Source organism: Lichenostomus cassidix, chromosome 2, assembly GCF_008360975.1.
Source record: "Lichenostomus cassidix isolate B80296 chromosome 2, HeHo_3.0, whole genome shotgun sequence".
NCBI lineage: Eukaryota > Metazoa > Chordata > Aves > Passeriformes > Meliphagidae > Lichenostomus > Lichenostomus cassidix.
The window spans coordinates 134,448,394-134,476,388 of NC_139482.1; the positions used below are offsets into that span (position 1 = coordinate 134,448,394).

Genomic DNA, 27,995 nt, shown 5'->3' on the forward strand with positions numbered 1-27,995 from the left:
ATTTGCTGTATGTCATTGCTTCTGTGCTGTTAAATAATGGTGGAAGTCAGAAAGAAGAAAATTGTTTCTTTCACTTAAAGATACATCTTGTTTTTTAAAATGTGTTTTTGCATTCAGTATGTATCATGGATTAAACCCAGCTGGTAACTCAGCCCCACACAGCTGCTTGCTCACTCCCCCCAACACCTGGTGGGATAGGGAAGAGAATTGGAAGAGTAAAAGTTAAAAAACTTATGGGTTGAAATCAAGACAGTTTAATGGGTAAGGCAAAAGCCATGCACACAAGCAAAATAAAACAAGAAATTCATTCACCACTTCACCACTGGCAGGCAGGTATTCAGATCCTTCCAGGAAAACAGGGTTCCATTCTGCCTAAGTTACTATGGAAGACAAATGCCACCACTCCAAATATCCCACCTGTCCTTCTCCCCCCGGCTTTATGTGCTGAGCATGTCACCACTTGTCCCTAGGGTCAGCTGTCCTGGATGAGTCTTCTCCCATCTCCTTGTGCACCCCCAGCCCCCTCCTCAGTGGGGTGAGGTGAGAAGGAGAAAAGGCCCTGATGCTGTACAAGCACTACTTAGCAATAATGACAACACCCCTATCATAACACTTTTTTGAGCAAAAATCAAAACCACAGCCCCATAATAGCTGCTATGAAGAATATTAACTCTATCCCAGCCAAACCAGCACAGTATGTTAATTCAATGAATGTTTGTAACTTTATTTGCTGTATGTTCTATTTGAATTGTGTATGTGTATCATTATGATGAGTTCTTCATACTAGACTTGGTTGACCCAGTGCTAGTAATTCATGGAGTACAGAATGTTTCTTCACACAGTCTAGCAGAATATATGCTACCTGAATGTGTTTTATATATATCAAGGCTGTAAAATGTCATCTGTAGTCTTACTCTTTCGTTCTTAGAGGTCTTTGCTGATGTTCTTCAGTGTTTTGCATTACTTTAAAAGCCTTTGCTTAATGAATGGCTGCAGCATGTCATGGGCACACAACTTGCTCCAGAGCTACCACTTGATTTCCTTCGCTGTGGTGGGAGAGGGCCAGATTTAAGGTATTGATACACAGCTGTGGAAGACTTGTTGTCTGATCTGTAAACATTTGAGGTTCCATCTGGAACATGACAGTTGAAATGCAGTTGCTGTAAGTGCAATGTAGTCCTCTTCAGGCAGCTCATGCTTGGCACAGAATAAAGATCAAACATTGTACAAATTTACAGAAACTTGTGCTGACCAATCTTGAATTTAAAGGCTTGACAACAAGCTCTTTCACATGCTGCCAAAAGTAAGCTGTAACATTCTGCCCAGACTAGCTTAAAATGCAAGAGCATTCAGAGACCCAGAAGAAAGAGTGACTGCATTCCAGAGGTATACCAGTGGCTTCTGTCTCAGGGTACCACTGGCTGCTCTATGATGTGAGCAACCCAATGCCACTTGTTCCCCATGTGAGTTCTGTTAATCACACCAGTGCAGCCTCTGTTCAGTAGCCAGGCAAGGAGCATGTTAGACATGCACAGATCCAAATTACACTGGAGGGTCCTAGTCAGGGGTCTCTTGATGGAACTTCCAGGAATTAAGTTAGATTTGTGGTGATATCAGCAATGAGAGATGCTTTCTTAGTGGCCTCAGACTTTTGTTTTAACTGCAGGTTTATTCTCAGATGCATAGGCTGGCTTGTTTTGCAAACTGTTCTCTTCACAGTCACAGATTCTACTCATTTGAGTATTGAACACAGTAACATTTAGAATTCATTCAGAACCTTGTTCTGCTGAGGTTTTTTGGGTTTTTTTTACACACTGAAAAATACAATGATGTGCTTTTAAAGGTTCCATACCTCTAGCATATACAGACAGACAGATGCATTAACTATTTTTTCTTCAAAATTTCCACATTTTCAATGTCATGAAATGCATTGATTCCTTACAAAGACAGACAGCACCCAGAACTAAACAGCCACAAAGTGAGGACCCAGGATTGATGTGAATTACCTCAACTGTGGGCATATACTTCTTTTAGCTGGCCCAGTGCATATAAATTCCAGTGGCTGGTTCAGCTCTGTCTTTTTGTAGACAAGTCTGCAAAAAAATAAAATCATTTTTTAAACAGACATGGAAATAATGGGTTGGAAAACAGTTGGAATAAATTGGTATGGGTCTGGATATGTACTAATCCAAATTCTATGTGACAGCAAGTTGAATAGTTCTACTGCTGTCAATGAAAGGCCACTAGAAAAAACGTTAGCTTAGCCTATCCCTTAGTCAGGCCCTGAGGGTTTTGAAATGCACAATAAGCTGAAATTTGTTTGATTCTAATTTGTTTGATAATTATTCCCCCATGGATATTCCTCTTTATTCACATAGTCCAGTCAAAAAAATGTTACTAACCAGCACCAAGAAATTCTGCTGGGATGTAAAAATTACTCACATCTTAGAATGATTTTGCTATCATAGGTTTTTCCTTTTTTTTTTTTTTTTTTTTTGGGGGGGGGTGTTATTTATCTTCTCCCCATTCTTTATTCTTGTTTACTGCCATAATGTTTCAGGATGGACCTTTATCACTTGGACTAAAAGTATGCGTGAAGTCTGTTTAAATCCAGTAAGATTCCATCAGTGCTATTTGCTGCTTCTCATTTCTCTCTGGAGGGTCCTTTGAGGTGGCAGCTCTGCACTATCTTGTCCATGTCATCATCTCATGGAATATGTTTAACTGTAGCAATTGTGGCACCTTGAGAGTTTGGGTTTAACTTAGTGATTGAGTTTTCACTGGAGCAATGAAAAATATTCAGTGTTTCTATCTGCTGGGTCTCTTTGGCTTTATTTAAATTTCTAAATATTTGCAATTGAAATCAGAGTTGTGTTCTACTTGGCCTGTTTTTCTCAGCTATTCATTTTCCAAAAGAAACAGCTGTGGCTGCAGAGCCAAATGTGTAATGACTGGAGCTCAAAATGAGGAAAAACAAATTCCTTTCCTCATAAATAATTTATATTTTACCACCTTAGTGTAATAAATAGGTTAATCAGCATTCTGCTTAGAATAACAAAAGGCCTAATCTCACTTTAGTGTATTTCACTTTTACCATGATGCTTTCCATCTGAACAGTAGTATTTTTAAAAATTGTTTTTATAGTTACCTTATAACTAGTGATTTAGTAACAGATCATAAAAAATGTCCCCCATAGGAATCCCTGCTAATTTCTGTTTGTTGGAGTCACTAGGAAAGAGGTATCCATTCTTTCTGTCATCAATCCCGAAGTAAAGTATAAAGTTGGTGCTGATAAAATCTGTCTGGCAGCCTGTGGGTGAACACTGACAAGGGCAGAGCAACCTGGCCTCTTGTGCTGGCTGGCTCTCATCCACTGTCTGTGTACAAAGTCAGTGTAGTGTTGGGGTTTTGCATCTTGTGCACAGGGCAAAAGCAACACAATTCCCTGGAAAGCAATGGCACTGGAAATCATAGTGAGAAACTCAGCATCTGCTTCCATGGGTTCTCTGAATACATATGAGCAGAGATGAACATAACACTGATCCTAGCTTTGTATGCTGCAATGGTGAGTCTGATGCTCGGCTTGCTATTTTCAAAGGAACTAGGAGAAAATGGAGTACTGAAAGAGAAAAGAGAATTATTGAGGTCTAGCACTGCTAGCTAAGCTTGGGAAATCTTGCAGTGTTATTCTATTGAAAAGAAAGCTGATACAAAATATGGTTGTGATGTGTCATAATCTTCTCAGGGAAGAAAAAGGAAACAAAAGAAACTTTAGCAGAGAAAGGATTAAAGAGTAGTCAAAAATAGAAGTCAGACAAATTCAAATTTAAAAGTACAACTGCTTAATCACTAGAACAAGCTATGAAGAGGTATGGTGAATCTTTCATTCTTCAATGCTTTCCTGATTGCAACATGCCTTTAGGGAAGAACTGCTTCAGTTCAGGGTTAATAAGACTTAAAAAGTTAATGAAAATGCTGGAAATACAGTACTCATCTGTGCATGCTCCCTGGAGCTACCAGCAGTTGCTCAGTTTCTTCCAGAAGAGAAAGGAAAGCCAGAATAAATACTTTCCACGAAGAGAATTGCTGCTTTAGTTGAATAGAAGTTGTTAGCCCCAAACTCAAGTGTAGCTGGGTGGAATGTGATGTCCTTGGAAGCTACACTGGAAGAGGCAGTAAAAGTTTAGCATCACAAAATCTTTTTTTGTAACCTGGATTGAAAAATGCTCTCTCTAGCTAATTTGTTAACTTTTTCATGCACATTTTGTTCTGAGGTAAGTTTCTGCCCAAACCCTGGATCAATTTGCTAATATTTGAGTTGTTCAGCTTACATTTCAAAATACCTGTTGACATATATTTTGCAGCAGGAGTTTAATGAAATAGTCAATGGCCAGAAGAGGACTGTTCTTCCTTTGATAAACAAAGATCAGAAAGAGTGTGATCTAAGTTCAGCCTACTGACTGCTGTAATGATAAATATAACTTAAAATGCTCCCTCACTATCATGAAGTGAACAGGAAAACTTGATAATCATAGAATCACAGATTAAGATGAGTTGGGAGGGATCCACAAGAATCATTGAGTCAAAATCCCAGCCCTGCACAGCACCATCCCCAAGAGTCACACCATGTACCTAAGAGCATTGTCCAAACACTTCTTGAACCTGTCAGGCTTGGTGCTGTGACCAACTCCCTGGGGAGCTGTTCCAGTGCCCAACCACCCTCTGGGTGAAGAACCTTGTTCCTGATATCCAAACTAAACCTCCCCTGGCACAACTTCAGGCCGTTCCCTCAGGTCCTCTCACTGTCACTGCAGAGACGTGATCAGTGCCTGCCCCTCCTCTTCCCCTCATGAGGAAGTTGTATAATGAAGGAAAACATGTATTTATTTTACTTCCTCATATCCCTTCTTTGATTGCTCTCTCCTTTAGACTGTATCTACATGAGGTTACACAGTTCCATTAAAAATGAGCTGTTGTTTCTTTTCCCCTATCAAAACTGGGATCTAGATTTCCCAGCCCAAATTTTACTGAGACAGCAAGGTTTGTCTGAAGCTGACATAATTTTTAGAAAAATTTTGGGAACTCAACACTTCCAACAGCCACATGGTCTTGGCACATAGGTGTTCAGGTAAGAACTCAAGTTGAAGTTTTTGGGCTATAACATGAGTCTTTTTCAGTGAAATGATTTGTTTCAAAATGGGAAAATGGAGGATTCATTATAATTTTTTTTCTATTAACTTATTTTCCTAACTTCAGAATAATTATTCTTGAAATTAGACAATTTGATCTGCCAAAGGGCATGAATTAAAGGAACTTGCATTTTCTAAATATGCAGAAATACCTCTAACAAATGCTGAAGTATGAAGAAACAAAGAACAACTTCATTATTCTCTCCCCTCAAAAACGAATCACCAACCAACCAACCAATCAACCAACCAAAAACAACCGTAGGAAGAAAATCCTTTGCTTTCCTAAATGCTTTTTCCAAGAAAATTTCATGACCTTATGTTTTCATGCCTTGCCCTCTCTCTCCTGTTTTCCTGAAATTAATACACTTGCAGGCATGCACACACAAACATATCCATGAAGATAAATATTATTATAAAGCAACAAGCTAGATGCTCAAGTATTTAGAGGATTTGAATTCCAATGCTAACACAGTGCATAGGATCCAGCTTCTGTTAACTTGAACTTATTGCATATTTTTTCCTTATAGGAACAAAAGAAAGGATGTGTATGTAAGTCAACTAAGATCACTTAATAGCAGCATATGACAGGATGGAAAGGAAGATTTTCTGTTTAGTAATGAAGTGATAAATTAGCTGTATAAAAAAGAGGTCCCATTATCCTCTCCCAAATTTGTAGTTAAGCCATGTAAGTATTATGGCAGGGACAAGGAAAACTGGATTTTGGTACCCACTCCTACCTTCTATTCTGCATATTAACTCATCACATTAAATACAGAAACACCCTAGGAAGAAGGAGCTGATGCTGCTAGCAGAGAGAAGAACACAGGATTGTCTCTTCAGGAAATTACTCAGCATTAGGCTAAAATCACACATCCTTTATTACTTCTAAGTTCTTTACAACACTGAAAAAACCAACCTGCCTGTTTCAGCCTGAGGTGGGTATTCGTCTAGACTGACTGGGGATTCTGCCCTGCAAAAAGTCCTGTCAGCTGGCCAGGCTCCAGAGTGAAGGTCAGTGCCTCAGAGAGAGATGCTTAAAGGAGACAGAACCCCTGAAACATTTTCAGTGAAGCAGCAAAACTGCCCAGTTCAGCAGAAGACCAAACATGCACAGTTGTCTGAGATAAGGGAGACATACTGCTGCTCTTTGGCCTCTCTTGGCCGCTGCTTCCAAAAAAGCTACTTGGACTGTGCTCCATTTCAAAGTTATGAATATTATTTTTTATGTATTATGTGCTTGCAAAAAACCGGTTTGTTGAATTTTCCTACAAAGGCTTCTTACCAAGATCACTGGTCTGGAATTTTCCTCTACAAGTTATATCAAGCCGTAGTGGGAATAAGGGAAGGAATTGAAGGTATGCTGTCAGAGGCAGAGGAGAGTACAGCTGCAGCCAGCAGCTTTTAGAGAGAAAAGGGGCTTTCATGACTACCTGGCTATTTACTTGGGTCAGATTTGCACACAGGCTAGGACACACATTTGTCTAACCTTAAGCAAATACTTTGGACAATACTTAGATATTACCCAAAATAGATGCTCAAGAATACTACAGTGGAATGGAAAACATATATAACAATGGAACTGCCTCTTCTCATCTGGATTTTCAAGATGATTTAGTGATTAAATTTGTAGCAGCAGTATAGAAAATGACTTCTGAATTTTACAGTAAAAACCTGCAATTTTTCTGTGATTAAAACTATGAAAACTCTACTTTGACCAGACTCAAACACTTGGTAAAATTGTTGAAGGTAAAATTTCTTCTGCAAACATAAAACTCGAATTACATAATTCAACAGGACTGTAATTGAGGAAAGCTACTCAGTCAGAAAGCTATTTGTAGCTTTAATAAATGATTTAACAGTGAGAGAACAAACAAATAAATGAAGGACATATCCCGTAGGAGGGAGAATTCATATTGAAAGAGAGACTGTGTCCCTTTTACAGACAGAATGAGGTTATTAAGTAGAAACATGAATGTATCAGGATGATGGAATTATCAAACTTTGAAGGGATGGAAATCGCTATTGATGTAAAAAAAGTGACATTAGTGCACTTGAAAATTGTCAGGCAATGTGATTTAATATGTTTAAGTCTTAATATCTGTATAAGAAAAGCATTAATTAAAAAAATATAGTTCTCTAACAAACTTGATTAGTTTACTGTAGTGGTACTGCATTCAATGTGGCAATGAAATATCCGAGATTTCAGGAGATTGCCTTAGGAAAATTAACTGAACCAAAGGAATCCAAGTTTAAAACTTCAGATCTGAGGTTTAATGACATTTTTGAACAGAGAAGTATTTACCCCTGTGAGCATTTATTTTAGAAATTAAGATATGTTTATATTATTACTAATTTTGAAACTGCATAATTATGTTTTTAGAGAAGACAGTTATTTTCCATTAGTGGTCAGCCAATTTCCAGCATTTTTTCATTAATGCAACAGCCACACACAGGTCTGTTGTGCCTTCAGGAGGATAGTGGGGGTGAGTCTCTCTGGCAGTTTTTATATTTAGTGTGGTAGTTTACATGCATATGTTAAAATGCTTCCTTCTCACTGTGGCATATTCCCTACTGAATATATAGACTGCAATGCTAAAACCTGAATGTGTTCTGAAAAGAAATTTAACTGGCTATCTTCATAACCTGACCTTTCCCAGTGTGTCATGCTTGCAGTTTTGCTTTTCTGTGTGAATGCAGATGAACATTATTTTCCAGTTTCTGCTTTAGATAGAAAGTTATACTGAAAGGTATAACTCTGCAACATGGTTTTGAAATGGTTTTAAAATTAAAGCCAGTACTGCATATGAGTTTCTCTTACTGAATGCTGGTTCTGCAGGCATAAGGGTGTCAATCCCCACCTGAGCAACATCACAGGAGTGCTGTCCTTAAGCTTGGCCACAAGTGTGTCCTGACTTGCTACGGACTCTACTGATCTTGGACCAGTACAGGCTCACTGGCTTGTGCTCATATCTGCCTCATCACCAGAAACTGCCTGGTAGTCTGGACTCTGAGCTACCCCAGACCACTCTGCTCATGTCTTGGCTGACAGGGTCTTTGCCCCATGGCCAGCCTTATGATGTTTGGCTCCTTGTCCCTTCGGAGCCTGCTTCCTGATGAAGAGCTGTGGAAATGCAGTCACGGTGTCTGTGGACTTGGGAAAAGGGAAATGAAGAAACTGTCTGACGCCAGCGCCTCCTCACGAGGGCCATCCTCCTATCATCCATCTCCTCACTGATGGACACAGGTATTGAACACAGCAGGTGAACAAATCCACTGGCAGAATAGGAAGTCTTTAAGGGAAGATATTTAAAGAGCACACAAAGAACTGAGTGCTACAGCTTGGAGTTGAAAGGAGTGCCGTATTAGTGCTGCTCTAGAATTGACTAGATTTCCCTGGGAGAAAAGGACAAAACACCCCTTTAGCTCACCGACCGAATGTGACACAGCCGGAGGTTTACACAGAGCTCTGGAATACCCTACATTAGATCACTTAACCAGCCTTTAAAATGGACAAGCACTTGGTGAACAAACTGGGACACTGGGCTGCACCCTCAGAAGCAACTTTAGCGATATTTGTTTTTTAGTAACATCCAAATTTACAGCTCAGCATCCTGTCGACCACAGAGGAACACCTTTACTGCCACGCGTGCAGCAACTGACACGAGTAAAGTCCAACGCCTTTCCACCGCAGTTCCCGGCAGGACAAGGAGGCAGGTCACACCCACCCCAGCCGCTGCGGCCGCGGAGGAAGGCGGGCAGGGGCGGGCGCAGGGCGCTGTCGGGGCGGGGCGCGGGCAGCCGGCACAGCTCTGTCCCGCCCCTGCCCCGAGCCCTCCGGCAGCCGCGTGTGCCGCGGCCCGAGCGGAGCCGAGCGGAGGCGGCGCGGCCGGAAGGGGCGGGCGCGTCTCCCGGGTGACGGGGCCGAGATGGCGGCGCGCGAGTTGGCGGCGGAGCGGCGCGCGCCCGGCTCTGGATGAGGGGCGGCCGGAGGCTGCGGGAGCGGCCGCCTCGGCCCCTGGAGCCCCGCGACCCCCGGCGAGGCCTCCCCCCCGGGGCAGGTGAGCGGGGAGGGTCGGGTCCTGCGCCGCCGGGTGCCGCTTCCGTCTCGCTGGGCAGGGGCCCGGCCTCGGCGCCTTCCCGCCCGGGCCGGAGCCTCCCGCGCGGTTCCCCCGCGGCTGCGCTCCCGCCCCGCTCCGCTCCGTGCTCGGGGCTGCCGGGCCCCGCGGCGCTCTGGCCGCCTCCCCTCGGCTCTCGCCCGGCGGTGGGGCTGCCCGGGAGCGCCAGGCCCGCGGCCTCTGCCGGGCTACTCCAGCCCCTTCCGGGGCGAAGAGCGAGGGATCTCATGGGCTGGGAGGAACGTGAAGTGGCAGAGTAGTGGATGGGCAGCGTTTGGGGACACGGGGGCTTGGCACCCTGAGGGAAAGGGTGAAGGCACGCGTCCTGTCAGAGCTGGCACTGCTGGGACGGCATTGCTTGGGGTTACCTGCTTGGAGATTTATCACTGTTTACGCTGCCCGGCAAATTTCATAATGCCTAGTGTGAAGGTTTGTTAGCGCACTTTTTAAAGACTTAAGTGTCTCTAGCAGGTCACAGAAAAATTAGGTGCTACCATTTGGCTTCAGTGCTGTCTTTAATAACATTGGAGCCTTGGCTGGTCTGTAGAATGGTAGGGCACTGTTATGTGTTCGTGCATTCACAATATAAGTGCCCTGAATTGCATATCTAATGAAAAATAGCGTAGCTTGCAGCTTTATAACCCTCTGGAAATGCAGATGTGTGCTGCAGAGTTCTCTTTAGACCATCTTGTAGTGTACATTGATTGTAAATAGCTGGTTCCTGTCAAGACAGCAGGTATTACAAGATGATTTTGTGGTAGTAACAATGACGGTGTTAATTTGTTGTCTCTGGCATTCCATGTAGTTACAAAACTTGTGTCCAGGATGGCAGGTAAGGTACTGGAGCAGAACTGGGGTCTCTTGAACTCTGGTTCTGTGTCTGAGAACTTCAGTAGTGTGAAATGAGTTACATGAATTAGCTCATTATGCAAAAGACTTGTTGCAAAGGTGAATGAAGTTGTAGTGTAGTATCACCAGCTTGCATGACTTCAGTTTCTGTTCTGTATGCTGATTTTCAGAAGACAGTGGCATATATAGATACAAAATTGTCAAAGTATAACTGATTAGTCAGTGGGCATAAACTTTCTATTTTAACTAATCTTGCCTTGAAGAGTAGAACCTACTCTAATTCAGAAGAGAAAGCTTCAGGAGTTCACATTAACGAGGCTGGAGCTATGTTCAGTTTCTTGTAGAGGAAGAGGTGAGATGTGGTGGTATTACTATAGAAGTTTTATGGCTCTGGGAGTAACATGTTTAAGAGTGTTGAAACTCTGTGTGTATATCAGAGTGTTCAGTGTATAGGAATAACTCAGGAATTGCCAGCAGTCACCGAGTTTTGCTGTCTTTAGTTAGAAAGACAAACATTCTGTCCTGAATTTTGGTATTTTCTGCAGCTTTTGGTCATATCTCTTTCTGGATTTGATTGCCTTGGATGACTTTACTCTGCGTATGATTTTTGTGAGTAAGCTGACTTCTGTCCCAGCTACTTCATCTGTCTAGTTAGGGTATTTGCATTGAAGGTTGGAAAACTAGCATTGGAACTAGTGTACATTTACAAACATCCCACCACCACTTGTCTATAATTAGATAGAGGAGGTGCCTCTTAATCTTCCCTTTGGATTCTGCTCCTCTCTCTAATGCCATAATAGCATGGCTTCAGGGTACAGTCATGCTGCCATTTAATGTGTCTGTTTATTAGACTCAGTGGTCGAGATAGGTAGGATTTTTTTTCCTTCACACACAAGTGTTCCTAATATTATGTTTCTATAGAAAGTGGTGAAAAAAGCAACCAACCAAAGGAAAAACAAACAGAAATCAACCAGTAAGAGGGGAGTGAAACCTCTCATTAGGCTACAGAGTCATGGTTGCTGTCTTTGTAATGCAGGAGGTGTTGGTTGTGTCTTTCAGTACCTGACTGAAAGCTACTCTTGAATCATTACATTGCCTTTTTAATATACAGGATGTCTTTGTACACCTTGTAACATACATTATTTGGAGGAGGGTTTGTGTGCTTGAAAACAGGTTTTTTAAGCTCTGTCTACTGATCTTCTTAAAATCTATCTCCCTGTAAACCTACTTGCTCATCTCCAGGTTGATGTGGCCACTCTACTTCTGTAAAATTTCATAAAAAAATAAACTTTTAAGAAATTCTATCATTACCACTGAAACTTTTCTCGGTTTTTATCAACTGTTCTAGTGACAACAAAAAAGCACCACTGAACCAGTATAGAGTGTTAGTGCTGACAAGTGTAAACACTCAAGGCTGTGTTAGTCTTTTGTACCAGGAAATGAAGTTCTTGTTTTGCTTTAAAAGTGTGAGCTTTTTTTGTGGCTCTATATGCAAATTGGACGGGAGCCTTTCAGTTTCAGACAAGTTGTTTTAGACATTATCATCATCTGGTTATTTATCTAGCTGTGTCTAATACAGGCTAAAGTCACTGATTACAAGGTGTGTTCCTGTGTACATTCCAGAGTCACAAGTGAGCTCATGTGAAAGAAAATGTAATGAATTCACTAGACACTGGTAATGCAAGGTGGAAATTCTATTTCAAAAGATGATGATATCTAAAGAAAGCTGCACAATACAAATCAGTTGGCATTGTAGAGGATCAGAGGAGAGCAGGATAGGGGCTCTATAATGACTGTATTACATCTTTTTCACTGACAGTAAAAGATGAGTTCATAAGAAGAAAACAAGTTTCTAGAATAATTTTAGTGCCACAAAGTGACTTTATTTTAGAATTGGCTCTGTGTGTAGAAATCCTGTTTAAGTGGTAATTGTGTGTACAGTTAGATATGAAAGAGGAAGTGTTTATCCAGGTGCCAGTGTGCTCATTGTACTGTGATGAACAGTGAGAGTCTTGATTATTGCATCAGAGTTGATTAACCAGTCCATGCAAGGGTGGACGGTCAGTGAAGTCAGAGGTGCCAGGAGTTCTAGTGAGGCCAGTGTTGCAAGCTGTAAACAATTTAAAAATGTTCAGTAAACTTCTGAATTTTCCCTCTCTTCCTTTCAATCTTTTTCCTTTATGGGTCCATTAAATATTTAAGTTGCCTCATTGTTCTGACTTGGCTCTAAAGTGTTTAACATCTCATGGCTAATGTCTTTTAGTCCTTTCTGTGCTCATCTGCCATGTGAACACCTGCTGTGAGTTTTTACCAATTGGAGGCAGTATATGAGCTTCCAGTCAATCTCCAGCTAAATTTCGTATCTGTTACAAAAATTGTTGAGTTGACCATTAGTATTAAATTCATCAGGATTCATGTCTTTATTTATTTCCTTGTTTATATCTGTTGTAATGGAAGTTCATTTGACAGTAAGTCTGATAAATGTAATACTTTAAAAGCAGTTTCAGTAGTGGGAGGAGGAAATCTCTATCCTGTTTTATAAATGGGAAGCTGAGGCACGAGGTGTGATACGTAGAAGGCTGTATCAGACTGACAGACAACTCTTACCAGATATTCTGAATTTTATTCCAGTGTTTCACATTTGCCTCTATCTGTTGATGAATGTTTTAGGATTTTTGATGTAGCACTGCAACTTTGCATTGCCTCTGTCATCCTGTGTCATAATTGCTGATGTAGTTTTGGGATTTTTTATCAAGGAGAGGCTTAAGAAAAGAAGACACAATGTTTTGGCCTGCCATTTAGCATTACACTGTACTGTATTTTTTTCCATGAGAAAGAAAAAATACATGGCTGTGCTTCTTTCCAGTGTCTGAGAAATGGACAAGAAAAGGAGGAAGACCTTGTTTCACTTAACAAGTTTGGTATAATGGTATCAGGTGAATTAAGTTTGCAGTGAACTGAGGAAAATCAGGGTTCTATGTACATCTGTATTTGTAAAACTTCAGAATATAAAAGTTTATACCTTTGAGAAATTTAATTAACTTTAAAAACTCCCAAAAGGCACTGACAAACTTCAAAACCTTTACCTAACCTGTAACTTTTCATGTAGTGTTGTTCTTAGAACAACAATGCACATTTCAAGCGTTGTTTCAGACACAGGGGGAACTGCTTGACTTGTCCTTACCTTGAGACAATAATTGGTTCAAGATTGTGTTTTAAACAGCTTTTATCATATTGCTAAAATTAATACAGATATACTGCTTCATATTGTAATTAGCAGGTACACTGAGGAATGTTCTTTTTAAAGGTGAATGATTGCTAATACTGCTACAGCTGGCTGATAGCGTATTGTTGACAAAACTCTGGTTGTGCATCTGACAGTTTATAGTGTACAGAGCTTAACTTAGTTGGGAACAGTGCAATCAATACTCAGAAAAGAAGTGGGCAAAACATTACTTACTGTCTTAAATCATAGAATCATTAAGGTTAGAAAAGACCTCCCAGATTGTCAAGTCCAGCCATTGATGGGCCTAATTCTAACGCAGCTGAAATGAAATGCAGCTCTGTCACAGATATGTTAAGTGGTTGTATGTCTTGTAACTCTGAAGTCTTTGCCTGACACATGGAAAGTGGAGATGTGCAAGTTATCTGATTGTCATGGGGAATGATGGTAGCTACTGAACTCTGCCAAATGGGCATACTGGTGATACTGGTAGTGTAGTCACTCATGTATGGGAATGACCTGGGAAATGGATTAACTTCTTACGGTTAATTCTTGTCAACAGTGAGCTTCAAAAGTCCACTGACTCTGCGAGCCAGAGTTCTTGTGGATTCTGGTTTTTTCAGTTGTTTAACTTTATATCAAGAACTCAATACAGTATGCAGTTTAATATATGAAAAAATGGAAATGAGTGGGAAATTGGGCTCATTTATATGTGCACATATTTAAATATGTATATTTGTAACTGACACACTTGAACGTTGTTTAGGTTTTAGTTTTGCACTTAGCAATCTTCTTAGTTCCTTGGCTTTAGGCTTAAATAATATTGAGTCTGCGGAGGTTTTTGGTGGCTTCCTTAGACAACTTTTTCAGTCAATAGTTAAGTTTTTTTTAAATTTAGGATCTGTCTGTAGTATCTGTGTGGCAGTTAGATAGCCTGAACTGAGGGAAAGAGCTTTACTCTTTCTAATATTGAGTACTATTCTACTCCTTCCCTCCTGCTCCCCAAGCTGATAGAGGAATGAATTCTGGTAGAGTGGATGGAGCTTCTAAACAAGCTTCCTTTCAGAAAAGACGTACACTTATTCTCATTTCAGCAGGTCATGTGCTCTTCATGCTTCAAATCCTAGGTAGATAAATTCTAGCCGTCTCTCCTAAAAATAACATTTTCTTTCACCAATCCAGTGTTAGTTTGCAATAATTTATCTGCAATAATTTATTAAAAATAATTTATTAATCCTTTAGAACAGAGAACTTTCCATCTAATTACTATCCACTCTTCTTTCACTAACTTCCATTATTTCCAAATCATTCATATTCTTGACTGGTGCATTCTTCTGTCGTCTAGATATTGTCAACATTGCTCATTCTGGAAGGTAAGCAAGTGCTTGAGCATAATATGAAATGATGGTCCAGTCTTTTAAACTAAAAACGAAATGTGTTGGACAATGACTGTTCTTGCTTCTTTGTGGGAACTGACTGCTTCCTGTTTCTGTTGTAATGAAGAGCCAATTCAACCTTGTATAAAGTTCTCTACATTTTTAAGTCTCCCCTGAAATGAAATAAGACAACACAAATGTTGAGGTACAGGTGATACATGTCCTATGAGGCCTTTCTCCTGAGCTACAGCTCAGTAGTGCAGTCTGTAATTTGGTGGTTACTTGCTGCCTTAAGCTTTCCATTTTGCTGTAAAAGGGCCCTTTTGTTTAATAGCTCCCTCTGTGATTTTTCAGTAGCAGAAAGTCCTGTTCTGGACAATATGTGAAGCAATATTTCTAGTACTATTTTACTACAGTGTTTAATAGTAGTTATATTATCTAGCAAATGAGCACCAATAAAAATAAATCTATGCTCCGTGAAGCTCACAAATCCCATTATGTACCTTTTTAATAAAATCCTCAGGACAGTATTGGAGCAGCCTACCTAATGATCCACCTTCCTGACTCTTCCTAACTTAAAGCCTGGAATATAAAAAGTGATTTAAATGCCATAGCATATTTGAAATCAAGCTGTCCTTCCATGGAATACTCATGGCCTGAGGAAAATGTCACAGGGCTGCCTTCTCTTCTCACCAGGAGGTACGTTAAACTTGCAACAGAAAATGTTGTTACAAGTGTAGATGTATATAATGAAAAGCTATTTGTGAAGCATAACCTCTTATTCTTTACTGTAAAATGTTCACCTGTAGAAGAGAAAAGGTATTACAGCAGATTATTCTGAGTCAGTCTGTAGCTATTTGAGGTGGTGTGTTTGAATGATGTGATATGCTGAGTATAAATTCTCTAGATTATCAAATTGTCACTGAAAAAATAGCTACCATCAGGAGTGGGTTCAGCCAAAGATGAATGTGTTCTTGGCTGTGTTTGCTATCGTGATCCAGTCAGGCATAGGAATATCAATAGCTCTGTGGGTTAGCTGGTGCAGTAGTGCACATAGGCTGAATAATCTTTCTTCGATGATCATTTTTCAGTGAGACTAGTTCTAAAAGAAACAATGTTTGTTCTCATCATGCATTTCCATCAAAATGGAAGGTAAATTTAAATGGCCAATTTTGGGTTTTCATTTACCAAATCTATAATTTGTGTATGCGAGACATGCTCAGGCAAGCAAGAGCTTCTCTCTGATGATTAATCTGTTTTGCACTGCCAGTGTTCAGTGCCACTGGTAGTGTCCGAAACAGATCAGCTGCACAGGCACTGCAAATGGTTGCCTGCACTTCCCCTTTAAGAGTGTCTTTAACTGTGACTTTACCTGTGATTTTGTGCTGTTTCTTTAAAGGCCATATATATTTAGATACTTGTATTATTTACATCAGTGAAGTATCCTGATAGTAGGCAGGTAACATCTTTGCTCCATGTACCTCCTCTCTTTTCTTGCATTAATACAGTTTCATGGAATGTTCCTTGCTTAGCAGCAACTAAGGTAATTGGCTTTAAGTACTGTATAAAGATGTATAATTCTCTGCATGTCACTTTTTGTTTTGCAGGAAGGGTTTCTCACCATGGCCATAACACAGTTTCGACTCTTTAAAGTCTGTACTTGCCTGGCAGCAGTGCTTTCTTTCATTAAAAAGTTAATATGCAGGTAAACATATCTTACTTATTTGGTTACCTTTTCTTTTTCAATTTTTCAATTACAGGTTCTTGCATTTCTTCTCTTCTCCGAGCACCCACCTGCCACTTTTACCAGCTCTGATTTTATTAATTGCAAAACAATCAAGACAGATGAAAACTAAATTAAATTGATTCTTTAATTTGCATATTCGTTTAGAGTTCCAGAAGTCTGGTTAGTCTGAGTGTATTTTCTTGTATGACAGCTGAATGAGGTTTTGTAAACAGCTATGACAGGGTTTTAAAATGGCTTTTGAAACTATTCCATGTCAAACTTGAAGAAAAGCTGTGCTGCACATATTCTAGAAGTACTTGGCAGGTGATACTTTGGGTTTTAAGAGATTCAGTTAATGGGAGCATCCAGTCATCAGTCAGTAGGCTTTCATTATAAATGTAAGCAATTCTTCTTTTGTCAAAAAACAGTTGCCTGAGACTTCAGGTTCTTCTGCCTATTGAAGATTCTTTCAAAAGTTTGGAGGACAGTGATCAAAGTTCCAGGGAACTGCTTTTTTTTTTTTTATAATGGTGAATAGTGATTTATTTTTTGCACTCTTTTAAGTCATATGTGGTGTTCTTTTGAGTTGTAGGCTCATGAATGTGTTAATTTAGTACTTAGAAGCATTCTGAAAACCCTCAAGAGTTATGGTTGTGAAGTAGTGGAGTTCAGTAATACAGTAGCAGCATACCTGAGGCAGATCTTGGCATTGTGCTGTCATGTGAACTACTGTGCTTCCTGCCACTTTTGCAGCATGTTGTTTACATAAACAAATAGTAATCTAGAGAAATGTATTCTTTTTTTGTATATGATGACAGCTACTTTGCAAGTGAGGTCAAAGCGTATGCAGAATGTGTGGTGGATGCAAAATAACTTTGTTTCCTCTTCACCTTTACTTATTCCAAGAATGAGGAAGCTCTCGCCATGTTGGTAAATTCTCTACAGATCTAGTGAAGCTTTACAAAGATACGTTTTAATGGTGCATACAGTTATATAGATGTCAACCTTAGTTTTGTGGTTTGAATTCCAAATTAAATAAGGAACACTTGCTGTTCAAGTTCTGAAAAAAGTCAAAACACTGAGTTGATGTATACTTCTATATTATGTGGACCCTTCATTTCTTTAAGTGTAAAGACATTTTTTATAAGCAAATAATTGTTTTGTAAGTGTAATGACAATATTTTTATCTTGTTTTTTGACTTCTGAGTGAACTATAATCTTGAAATGAACTGCTAAGAAATTGCTTCAGAGTACAAAATGTAGAAAACCCTTTCTTTGGTGAATAACAATTAGTTGAGGAAATGAAAATTTTAAATCTTTCACATAAGCAAGTCACTGGATCAAATTAATTCAGACCACTAACCACAGATGTTTCTTCTGTTTGCTGTCAGCTGCAAAGTATGGCTTGATAAATTTTGTTTTCCTGTAGTGCACCCTTGCATACGACTATGCTTAATAACCAGCAAATGTGATTCAATTAAATGTGCATTTTAATTCAGTGGACATGAGCTAGTACTTACTTAGATTATATAGTTTACATTAGATTTTCATTTGAACAAGTGCCTGTAGAGATTGTGCAACTTTCTAGGCAGCATAGAGCTTACATACAGTACTAGTCCTTTATTTAATTAAATATTTTCTGGAAAAACAACAGCCTGCCTGAATGCAGTTTTCAGGAAATAAAAGGTGTAAGTACAAAAAGAGATGAAACTTCATTCTGTTTAAAATGTCTAGTTATCTCCAACTGAGAAATCTAGATGTTGCTTATTAGTAAGGAGAAACAAACCCAAGAATTCTTGAGGCGTTTGGTATTCAGAGCAGTGATCAGTATCTCATGATGGTTGTGGAGAAGCTGTTCCTATAAGCATCTTGTTCCTTCCTTAGAAGAAGTGGAGATGCATAGCCTTCCCCAGTGCTGCTCTGTGTACCATATTCTTTCCCACCTTGTAGGACAAAAGCTCTTTCCTCCTACCTTCACCCTTGCTAGTGTAACCATTTTGACTTGATGAATGTGTTTGTTACAAGCCACTTGTTGGAGTCTTCTAGATAATATAGAGAAAGTACATGCAGAAGTGATGACTTACAATAGTATTAAAGATGTGTATGTTGTACAGGTCTGAAGGAAAATGTTTTCAAACTTGGGTTTTCTTTAGAGATGTCAAGTAAATCTTATCAACCGGAAGTCTCAAATGTGTTTGAGGGAGCAGTGCTTTCACCTTCTTTTACCCTTAAACTGTGTTGCTTTCCAGCTTAAGGAACAGTTTGTAAAGGGGCTAGAGTTAATTTTATAAAATTTGAAAATTTGACTATAGCACCGTGACCTTTCCTAAGGAGGAATCTATCGGGTCTAAAGTAGAAAAAATATGTCTAGTCACTCACCGTCATGAAGCAGAGGTGATATTACAAGCTATTCAGGTAGTCAGAGTTGATAGTATGTTCTCTAATACTAAAACTAATGCCTTGAAACTAGAAATTGAAGTTTCCCAGTTTTATTCTCATCAGTAATAAGAAAGAAAACCTACATTTTCCAAGATGCATAAGTAATTACATGACTGCTTTGTTATAGGAGCTTACATTCCTTGGGGAAAACATGAGTGTGAGCCTGAATTGCATTCTGTTGTGTTATAAGGTGTTAAAATACAGTGAATGTCAGCTAAGAATATTTTAATTCTTATTCTGATCTTTGAATGCTGTCATTAAGTAAATATCTAGGTGGTTTATTTGCAATGCATTGGTGTTGTTTGCAATTAAAATTGTTTTATATAGTTGTTGAAATGCATTGAAACTCATGCATGCATGAGTATTCTTTAAGTAGAAGCATGCATTGAACGAGAGCTGTTGACTTGCGTAATCTTGAACTACCTCTGTTTAGACTTTGAAAGAAAAAGCTTTATAGGGGCTTTCAAATCTAGCAGCTCAGAAAGCTCTTTGTTAGACACAGCGTAAAATTTAAGACAAATAGAAAAATTTCTCATCTTACAGTAGAAGTGGTTCTTTGACAAATGTTGATCATTAGTGCTTCCTAAGCAATCTAAAATTGTAACTGAATTATGCAAATAAGTTAGTTAGTCCATTTTCATATTTCTCAGAAGTATTTCTCCTCTGTTTCACTGCAGTTAGAAAAGTAAATTGCAATTTGAAATTCTTGTGAACACCATTTTAAATTCATGATGAAATTCCTTTGCTTAGCAGACTTTTACGGACAGTAGTTAATACAAAGGTAATTGAAGCACTAAATGTTTTAGCCATGACTATTTTCAGTAGTGCTGTTCTCAGACTTCCTTTTTGTTTTTTTTAAACTTAGTGCTCATGTTTTCAGAGCTTGGAGGAATCCTACATTTTTCTTTCAGGTCTGGAAGAGGGCGAAAGTTAAGTGGAGACCAAATAACTTTGCCAACCACAGTGGATTATTCATCTGTTCCTAAACAGGTAATTGTTAAAAGTGGTAGGTGGCCTAATAGATAATCCATTAACAGGGTGATTATACAAGTCCTACAGCAGGATTGGTATATATCCAAGAAAGATACAATACTATCACGTATACTATATAGTATTAAGTATATATCTTAGCAAGATATGAAAAGGCAAGTTTTTACCTGCAGATAATATTAATATGTACCATGTACTTATATTCAGCCTGAAGTAGAAGACTGGTCTTCATGGGATGAAGATGCACCTACAAGTGTGAAGATTGAAGGTGGCAATGGTAATGTGGCTGCTCAGCAAAATTCTTTGGAACAAGTAGAACCTGATTATTTCAAAGATATGACACCAACTATAAGGAAAACTCAAAAAGTAAGTATTGCACTTTCAACTATACTTATGGGTTTTTTTCTCTTGCTTTAAAATAGGCTTAAGTAAATTGGCAACTTATAGAAAGTGCTGTTGGTAAATAAGAATAGATGCTGGTGCATAGTCTAACATGTCCAGTGTTAAGATCTTTGAGATCTTAATGAATGTGGTGCTATCTCATGTTTACATCTTTAATCTTCATGTTATTGGACACTTAAGAATAGTTTCATAGTCTAACAGTTCTGGGAAGTATATTGGGAGAACCCTTTAGTCATGTGAATTCTGAAAGTGGAACACTGCACAAAGATGCTTGTGCTCATATCCTTATTTGAGCAGAGACATTCCATGTCTTTCTCTACTGAAGTCTGAGGGAGCAGCCCTGCTGTTTCAGAAAACAAGGTTACTTGTTTCACCAAGTTATATTGGGGAGGCTGGAATTAGGGAATTGATATTTCAAAATAGCTTGCTCTTCAAATATCCATTTTTACTGTGGAGACAAGACGGAAAGGCACATCTACAGGAGCATCAACGTTGGAAATAAATACTGATTAAAATATGGTGATTGCAAGTTTTGTTTTCATGTGCAAATCTTTCAGCTGGGTACTTCCAGGTCTTTGAGCCAATTGAAAAACCTCACAAGTACTGGAACAGGTTCCAAAGAAGTTGTGGAGCCTCCATCTCTGGAAGTTTTTTAAGCCCCAAGTGGATAAGCCCAAAGTACTTTCATCAGCCTCAGACCTAACAGTGCTTTGAGGAGAAGGTTGGATTCCAAACCTCCTGAGGCTCCTTCCAACTTGAATCTTCCTGTGGTTTTATGAACTGGAGGTGATACTGGTGTCAGGTTTTTGTACATTCAGGATCTGCAGTATCCTGTGGACTAAATACTTCTAAGGATTTTGATCTCCAAAACTCTGAGGGGCAGAAGAGCACTAGGGAGAGGTAGATTTCTCCTTTATATCTACAGACATTTTTTGCCTAATAGAATGAGCTACAAAACAAAATTGAGGAAGAGTCCATGCTGTTTAAGTACTGTATGCTGGGTTTAGTTTAAATGTATCTCTGGGGATGACTACAGGCACTGTAAAGAGCATCTGTGTTAACTTAGGCTAGTTGACACTATTCAGTAGTAATTTGTGTTTCTATTTCCACTGAGTGTCTCAATATAAACCCTGAGATTTGAGGCAGAGTCTACTCATGTTGCCACTCGTCTATACTCATCTGTTTAGAAACAGAAACTCAGTCAAATAACAGTCTGTTATTGTGAAATAAGATTGTCTAGTCCTGTGTCTTGCATTGGAACTAGCATTTGTACAGGCAGTGGAACTGTGGATCTGCCTCATTGGGAAGCAGCAGTGACTCAAAATAGGCTAAATGAAGTTCGTGACTTGAGTTCAAGATGACTGAGGGATACATGATCTTGGCAGCTGTTTTGGGAAAAGCACTAGTGCATGTTTTTCAGCTAAACCAGTACAGTGCTTTACAAGTTGATGTTGATAGAGAATTTGCAGCTATTGAAGTTGCACAGATATGCTATTGGAGTAGCTGAGAGAGCTCACATTACAGTGTAGTACAGCTGTGCAGACAGCACTCCTCAAAAGTAGTACCTTAAAGTGACCTGTCCCAGAAGCAGGATTTCTCCAAGGAATATATCACATGATACATCAGTAGCTTTTATGAGTACTGGGAGATGTGGCTATTTGATCTGTGATTCTTTGTGCCCATTCTTTGTTTTGATACAGTCATAGGTTTCCATGTGACTAAAGAAAAAGCTAGTGGGGGAGGAGGAGTTTTTATCTTTCGCATTTAGCATCTTTCACTTATCAGTTCATTTGGCTGTGCAGCTTTCAGAACCTGACCAGGTTTGAGGCACAGTGAGGTGTTGTGTAGCTGAACCTTCACAGGCACAGACTTACATGATCACCAAGGAATCCGTGCAGTGCTTTGACTTACCACTTTTCTTGTTATTTTTTTTTATTTTTAATATTTTCAGATAGTTATTAAAAAACGAGAGCCTTTAAATTTTGGGATTCCAGAGGGAAACACAGGATTCTCTAGCAGATTAGCAGCTACACAAGATATTCCTTTTATTCACCAATCTGTAAGTATATGCTCTAAGTATTGATCTTGTATTTGTCAGTTAAATGGTGTTCTGAAGGGGAAGAAATATTCTCCCTAAGGTCTGCATTGTGGGAAGTAAGAGGAATAGTTGTGGAATAATTTAAACTGTTTTAAAATTGACTGAAGAATGAAGTAGTCCAATATGTTCTGCTGAAAAACCTCACAGATCAGTGATAAAAGAAGCTTCCATATACTTACATGCTTGCAAATCTGCTAAAGCAATGAACTGTAGTTTTTTTGTTTGTTTTTTTTTAGGCAATAAGTTACTAACAAAAGATTAGAAGGCTTTTTTTTGAAAAGGTTTTTTTTTTGTTATCTTTGCTTTATTATCTTGGACCCATTTTTAACCTTCTGTTTCTCCCTTTCTTTCTGTAGGGATTGTAATGTAATAGTCCCCTAATTTTTGCACCTTAATCTTTGAAAAAATTTTCTAGTGACATAACAGCCTGGTCAGTTAGTAGGAGATGCTCTCCCTCCCTTGCCCTTTGCCTTCTTTAACAGTGCTCTCCTTTGATTAACATTGTGCACAGAGAGGTGCAGGCAGGAAGTAATACAGAATGGTCACACCACCTCCTTTTACTGTCTGTTATGAAAATAGTTCAGGAAAGGACTTTCAGTGAGTAAAAGTGTCACTCAGCTGATACTGGACATAAAAACATGTGGATGTACATGTTGGTTTGTCCATGCAGCCTCCAGAATTCTTTTACACTATCTACTAATTTAATCTGCTCAGTTTATCTTCCTCTTGCTAAAAATGCTCTCCACTACTTCCTTCCTGCCTTTGTCCAAAAAACCCTTTGACAATTGAAAAAACTCAGTATTAGAGCAGGGAAAAAAACATAGACAATAAGCTGACAAGCACTACCATACCTCAAATATTTCTGTAAGTCTGAAGCATTAAGGTTAAAAACAAACAGGTTAAAAATAAATAGGTTAAAAATAAATGTTAAGGAAACTTTACTGTCATCCAGGAGTCACTCTGGCAGTCACACACTAGTGTTTTATGTAATTTCTCTTTTGTTTCAGCCTGAACTGGGAGACCTGGATACTTGGCAAGAAAATACTAATGCCTGGGAAGAAGAGGAAGATGCTGCTTGGCAAGCAGAAGAAGTTCTTAGGTAATTGAAGTTAATATAACACTATGTAAAAGTTTTACAGGTAAAAGAATCACATTTGTTTATTTAACACCTTTCTGGTAAGTGCCAAGAATTATTAAAGACCTCTTAAGACAAATTATTTTTTTTATGCATCTAATCTCTGTGTAGCTGGTTCTCAGCAGTTGACATTTTGGATCTAATTAATTTAGTGGATGAGATAGTAGGGGAAATCTGAAAATCACTGGAACATTGGAATAACACATTAACACATGCAGGCAGGTGATAAAAAAATCCTACCCCAACAATGCCCCTCCAATCCTAACAATTTATTATGTTCAGATCACATTTCAACTTGATTAAGTTAAAAACCACTTGATGTCCTTATAAAAAGTATCATAATCGTGTGCTTAAGGTAAATATAGTACAGGATAGAAGGTGAAGTGATAAGTATATACCTGGAATCCCTGTAGGAGCTAAGCTTTTCTAGCTAATTTAACTAAACTAGGCTGGTAAGGCTGAATGTAAAATCAAAGTCTTGCACAAAGTTGGTGTGAATACTTCAGCCACTCTGTTTGTGTTCTTGTTTTTCCTTTTAAGAATACACACAAGGAGTATGGAGGGTAAAGAGATGAAAACTGAGTTTAAGTTAATCATACACAATTATTTGAACTGGTAGTGACTTTACAGTTTTATCAAACTTTTATTTTTTGCTACATCATCAGATAACCAGCCTTAGATAGCTTCCTAGGCTGTTCTTATTCTACTGACAAAATTACAAGTACATGGCTTCTGTGTTCCAATAGTGATAATATGAAATAAAGATGTTATGTTTAAAAATAATTCTAAGGAAAATAGGTATTTTTGAAAAAAAAATTCTGATCAACTATTTATTTAAATGTTTTGAAAAATTTACTTCAGAATAAGACAAGAGGGAAGTTACCAGCTCATTTTCAATGCGCTAATCTTAATTAGAATTGATTCAATTTATTATCTCTGTCAGTCTTGCTCTGCAGCAGCTTAACATGTGAATAGGGTTGTAATACAAATATTTCTGTAAACTTAGTCAGGTAATCTGTATGTACATTCTGGTCAATACCTTGTCTTTTTTTTTTTTAAACTTCATTACTGTTTCAGGTCTTGTACTGAAGTACAAGCTTTGTGATATGAATGATGTGCTTTTGGGCTGTTTTTGTTCCAAGGATAGTACTTTTTCCTGTAAAGAATATCAATAGACTCAGTAAGATCTTTAATAGCTAAAGTGCAGTCTGCTGAGACTTAAATGAAAGACAATGAAAATACTGTTTGTTTTTTTGTTTTTTTGGTTTTTTTTGTAACTGAGAAATGAAACTGCTACTTTTGCTGGCTGCAGTGGCTGCACTGTACTTTACTTAACCCTTGCCATATTCCATTACAGATGTTTTTAGGACTATCAGAAGTAGTACTCAAACTCTCTGAAGCAGGAGTTTATAATATACAAATTACCTACTAAAAATGATGTGGTGTATGTATATGCCAGTTTATTCTTGGAGTGTAAAATTTGTGCAGTGCATATTTCCAAGTTGGTCAAAGGTGTATTTTCTGCCTTTGGTGCAGGTTCATGCTCTAGAATACTTAGGAAGAGAGATGTCTTATGTGGTGATAGCAGTGGGGTTTCCCAAAAGCTAAAGTTTTCAGTGTCATGTTATTTGGTTGAACCTATCTTAAAGATTTCAGCCTTTTATCTTTACTATTGAAAGGGTTCAATTCAAATGGTTGCTTTTTGTAGGATTTCTTTTTGGCCTCACTAAAAGTTATCAAACTGTCGTTGTTATAGAAGGGATGTGTGTCTAACTACTTCCAGAGATAGAATATGATCAGAACTCCAGCTGTCTCTGTGGCTTACCAATTGACCAGCTATGGCTGGCTACCTCAGTACAACTGGTCATTGTGAAAGCTGAATCGCAGCTGGGTGAAGTAAAACCTTTGTTTTATTCATGACATACAAATGACAATGTTTATTTGTAAATGAGTGAAGTACTGGATGATCTTTAGCAAGATTGATAGAAAATACTTTCTGGATTCAGTTTCTCTTGCAGTAGACATCAGTGGTGTCTTTCACATCTGATATTTAACATAAAACTTAAGTATGGTACTGGACAGGCCTGGCTCTGTTTTCAACAGACGATTGTAAGGAAGTGATGTGGAGTCTCTGCTTAATGCTAGAAATCTGCATCTTGGTTTACAAGATCTGAAGATCCTGTGGCTTCTCTGGTGACCTAGTGCATAAGTGTAACTCTTGAAAGAAGTATGTATAATATTTCAGACTGCCAAATGGTTGGACAGGGTCCCCCTAATCTTGCAGAGTGTTAATGCTGACTACAGTGGGGCTTTTTGAGAATGAAATTAGTGTGCAGCAAAAGTAAATGTCTCCCTTAGCTTGCTATGTCTGGGTACCTGTTAGTGCTCAGTAAGACTAAACTAATTTCTGTGTAGTAATGGGGTGCTAATCAATCATGCAAAAATGGGTTGTGTCCAGCTAAATAGCAGTGAAGACACTATCCTATGGGCTTTCTGGTGACTTAATGTATAAGCAGAACAGTTGAAATAAGCACGTAGTGTAAGTCAAATGCTCCCTGGAATCATGGCATGCAGAAAGACAGTGCTGAGGAGTAGACTACTAGAGCCTGAAAAGTTCCTGTAGTCTCTTTTTTCCCCATTCTCCAGCAGGTTCTGGGCTGGGATGCACTGAAATTTTCCAGTCAGTGATGAATCGTTGTGTAGTGGATGATAAACTGGATTTTCAGTTAAATTGAGTTAGTTGGAGCTTAAGTTTCTTCTGCAAATTTTAGGTTCCTATCTGGAACTTCAGACTTCATGTTATGAACCAAATTTTTTTCCCAGTGGGAACAGTTAAGCTCACACATTTTTAGTTTATGGCAGCTACTTGTTTGTACTTTTTGTTGGCCAGTTGCTGTGTCTGAGGTGAGGGGAAGGTCTCTCTCTGGGTGGAACTGAATGCAGGCTCTCAGCCCGTAGAGGGCGTGGAACCACTGCTGTTGTGTCCTGCAGGTCATCGCAGGGACAGAAACTGGAGCTGCTGTGATCTCTGCTTCAGAACTGCACATGAACAGCAGCATTAACACCATGTGGCTTTTTGGAACTCTACTGTCTCAACGTATTGGCTGGTGTATTTCTTCCCTTCTGCATCAATTCAGATATGTGGGGAATATTAAAAACTGCTACTGAAATGTGGCAAATATTGTTACTCTGCATATGCTAGACTGACAGCACTGTCACCTATATGGCTTTTAGGTGGAATGTACAGTAATATAGAGGGTGACAATCTCAAGAACAAAAAAAAACAAACAACCAAACAAAACCACCAAACCAGCAAAAAAGCAAAACTTTTGAGCTGCTGCTGAAAGCATTAAATAGATTTTTAGGTTTTGCACTAGGCCTTATAACTGTCCTATCCTCTCACTGAATCACTTACTCTGAATCTTTGAAAAGCTAGTGGCAAAATAGATTGCAAAATAATTGAACAGGTATTACTGCCTAAAACTAGATTGGATTGGGCTGAATATCAGGAAAAGGTTCTTCACCCAGAGGGTGGTTGATCACTGGAACAGTCTCCCCAGGGAAATGGTCACAGCACCAAGCCTGCCAGAAGTGTTGGAACATGCCAGAACAGTTTGAACTGTCAGACACGTGTTGTGGTTCATGGGGATGGCCCTGTGCAGGCCTGGAGTTGGACTTTGATGATCCTTGTGGGTTCCAACTCAGAATATTCTGCAATTCTATATTAATCTCAACAAAGGACTCCAGCACAGTAGAAGAATACCTGTTCTGAGCCTAACGACAATAGAGTGAAACTATTAGTTTTTATTAGTTATAATAACCTCTGTATTGACAGGAACTTAAGGTATAAGCAGGCTGAAAATCGAGTGTGTGTTACTTAGCAATTCATGTTTTCTTTAATTACAGACAACAGAAGATAGCAGAAAGGGAAAAAAGAGCAGCAGAACAACAGCGAAAGAAAATGGAGAAAGAGGCACAAAGGCTATTGAAAAAGGAACAAAACAAAATTGGTGTAAAACTGTCCTAACAGAAACCAGCCAGCAATGGCAGTGCCAGTGGAAAGAGAATTTCAGCTCAACAACATATGTATTGGTATTGATTTAACTATTTATAGGACTTCAACACACTGATTGGTTTCAATCTGTTCTTCAGGTCATCTTGGAAGCCAGGATTTTCCCAAATTATCTTGAACTACTAGTACGCAGTTCTTAAAGGACAAAAGCCCCACAGAAAATCATGCCTTGATGGAATGTTTCCTGCAATAGTTCTTTTCCAGCACCCTTCTTTGCAGCAAAAGTGATTGACAAGGATGTTGATTGAAAAATACTCTTAATGAACAGCTCAAACCTAGAGAAAAGAATGTAAATATTGAGTGGTGGGAAATTTACCTGTATTGTCTGTGCTTACCTGAAACATGTAATTAAACAGTTTTAAAGAACCCTTTGTTTCCTGC

At 38.9% G+C, this 27,995-nt stretch overlaps 2 protein-coding genes across 3 annotated transcripts; one reads left to right on the plus strand and one right to left on the minus strand.

The window, feature by feature from the left end:
* Positions 1–188: 188 nt before the first annotated feature.
* Positions 189–9,632, minus strand: LOC146442342 (uncharacterized). The gene is made up of 2 exons (XM_085053424.1): positions 8,622–9,632; positions 189–2,093 (listed from the first exon to the last, which is right to left on the minus strand). Exon 1 carries the CDS (start codon positions 9,531–9,533, stop codon positions 8,793–8,795), a length of 741 nt encoding a protein of 246 aa, XP_084909550.1. The 5' UTR covers positions 9,534–9,632; the 3' UTR covers positions 189–2,093; positions 8,622–8,792.
* EBAG9 (estrogen receptor binding site associated antigen 9) lies at positions 9,108–27,980 on the plus strand. 2 transcript variants are annotated; one of them, XM_085053425.1, is made up of 7 exons: positions 9,108–9,247; positions 16,360–16,457; positions 19,829–19,907; positions 20,115–20,273; positions 22,261–22,368; positions 23,415–23,506; positions 27,449–27,980. In XM_085053425.1, the coding sequence occupies exons 2-7, from the start codon at positions 16,375–16,377 to the stop codon at positions 27,567–27,569; spliced, it is 642 nt and encodes a 213-aa protein (XP_084909551.1). In that variant the 5' UTR covers positions 9,108–9,247; positions 16,360–16,374; the 3' UTR covers positions 27,570–27,980. The 2 variants fall into 2 exon arrangements, with proteins under 2 accessions (XP_084909551.1, XP_084909552.1); XM_085053426.1 differs by lacking the exon at positions 9,108–9,247 and adding an exon at positions 15,312–15,451.
* The last annotated feature ends 15 nt before the right edge of the window (positions 27,981–27,995 follow it).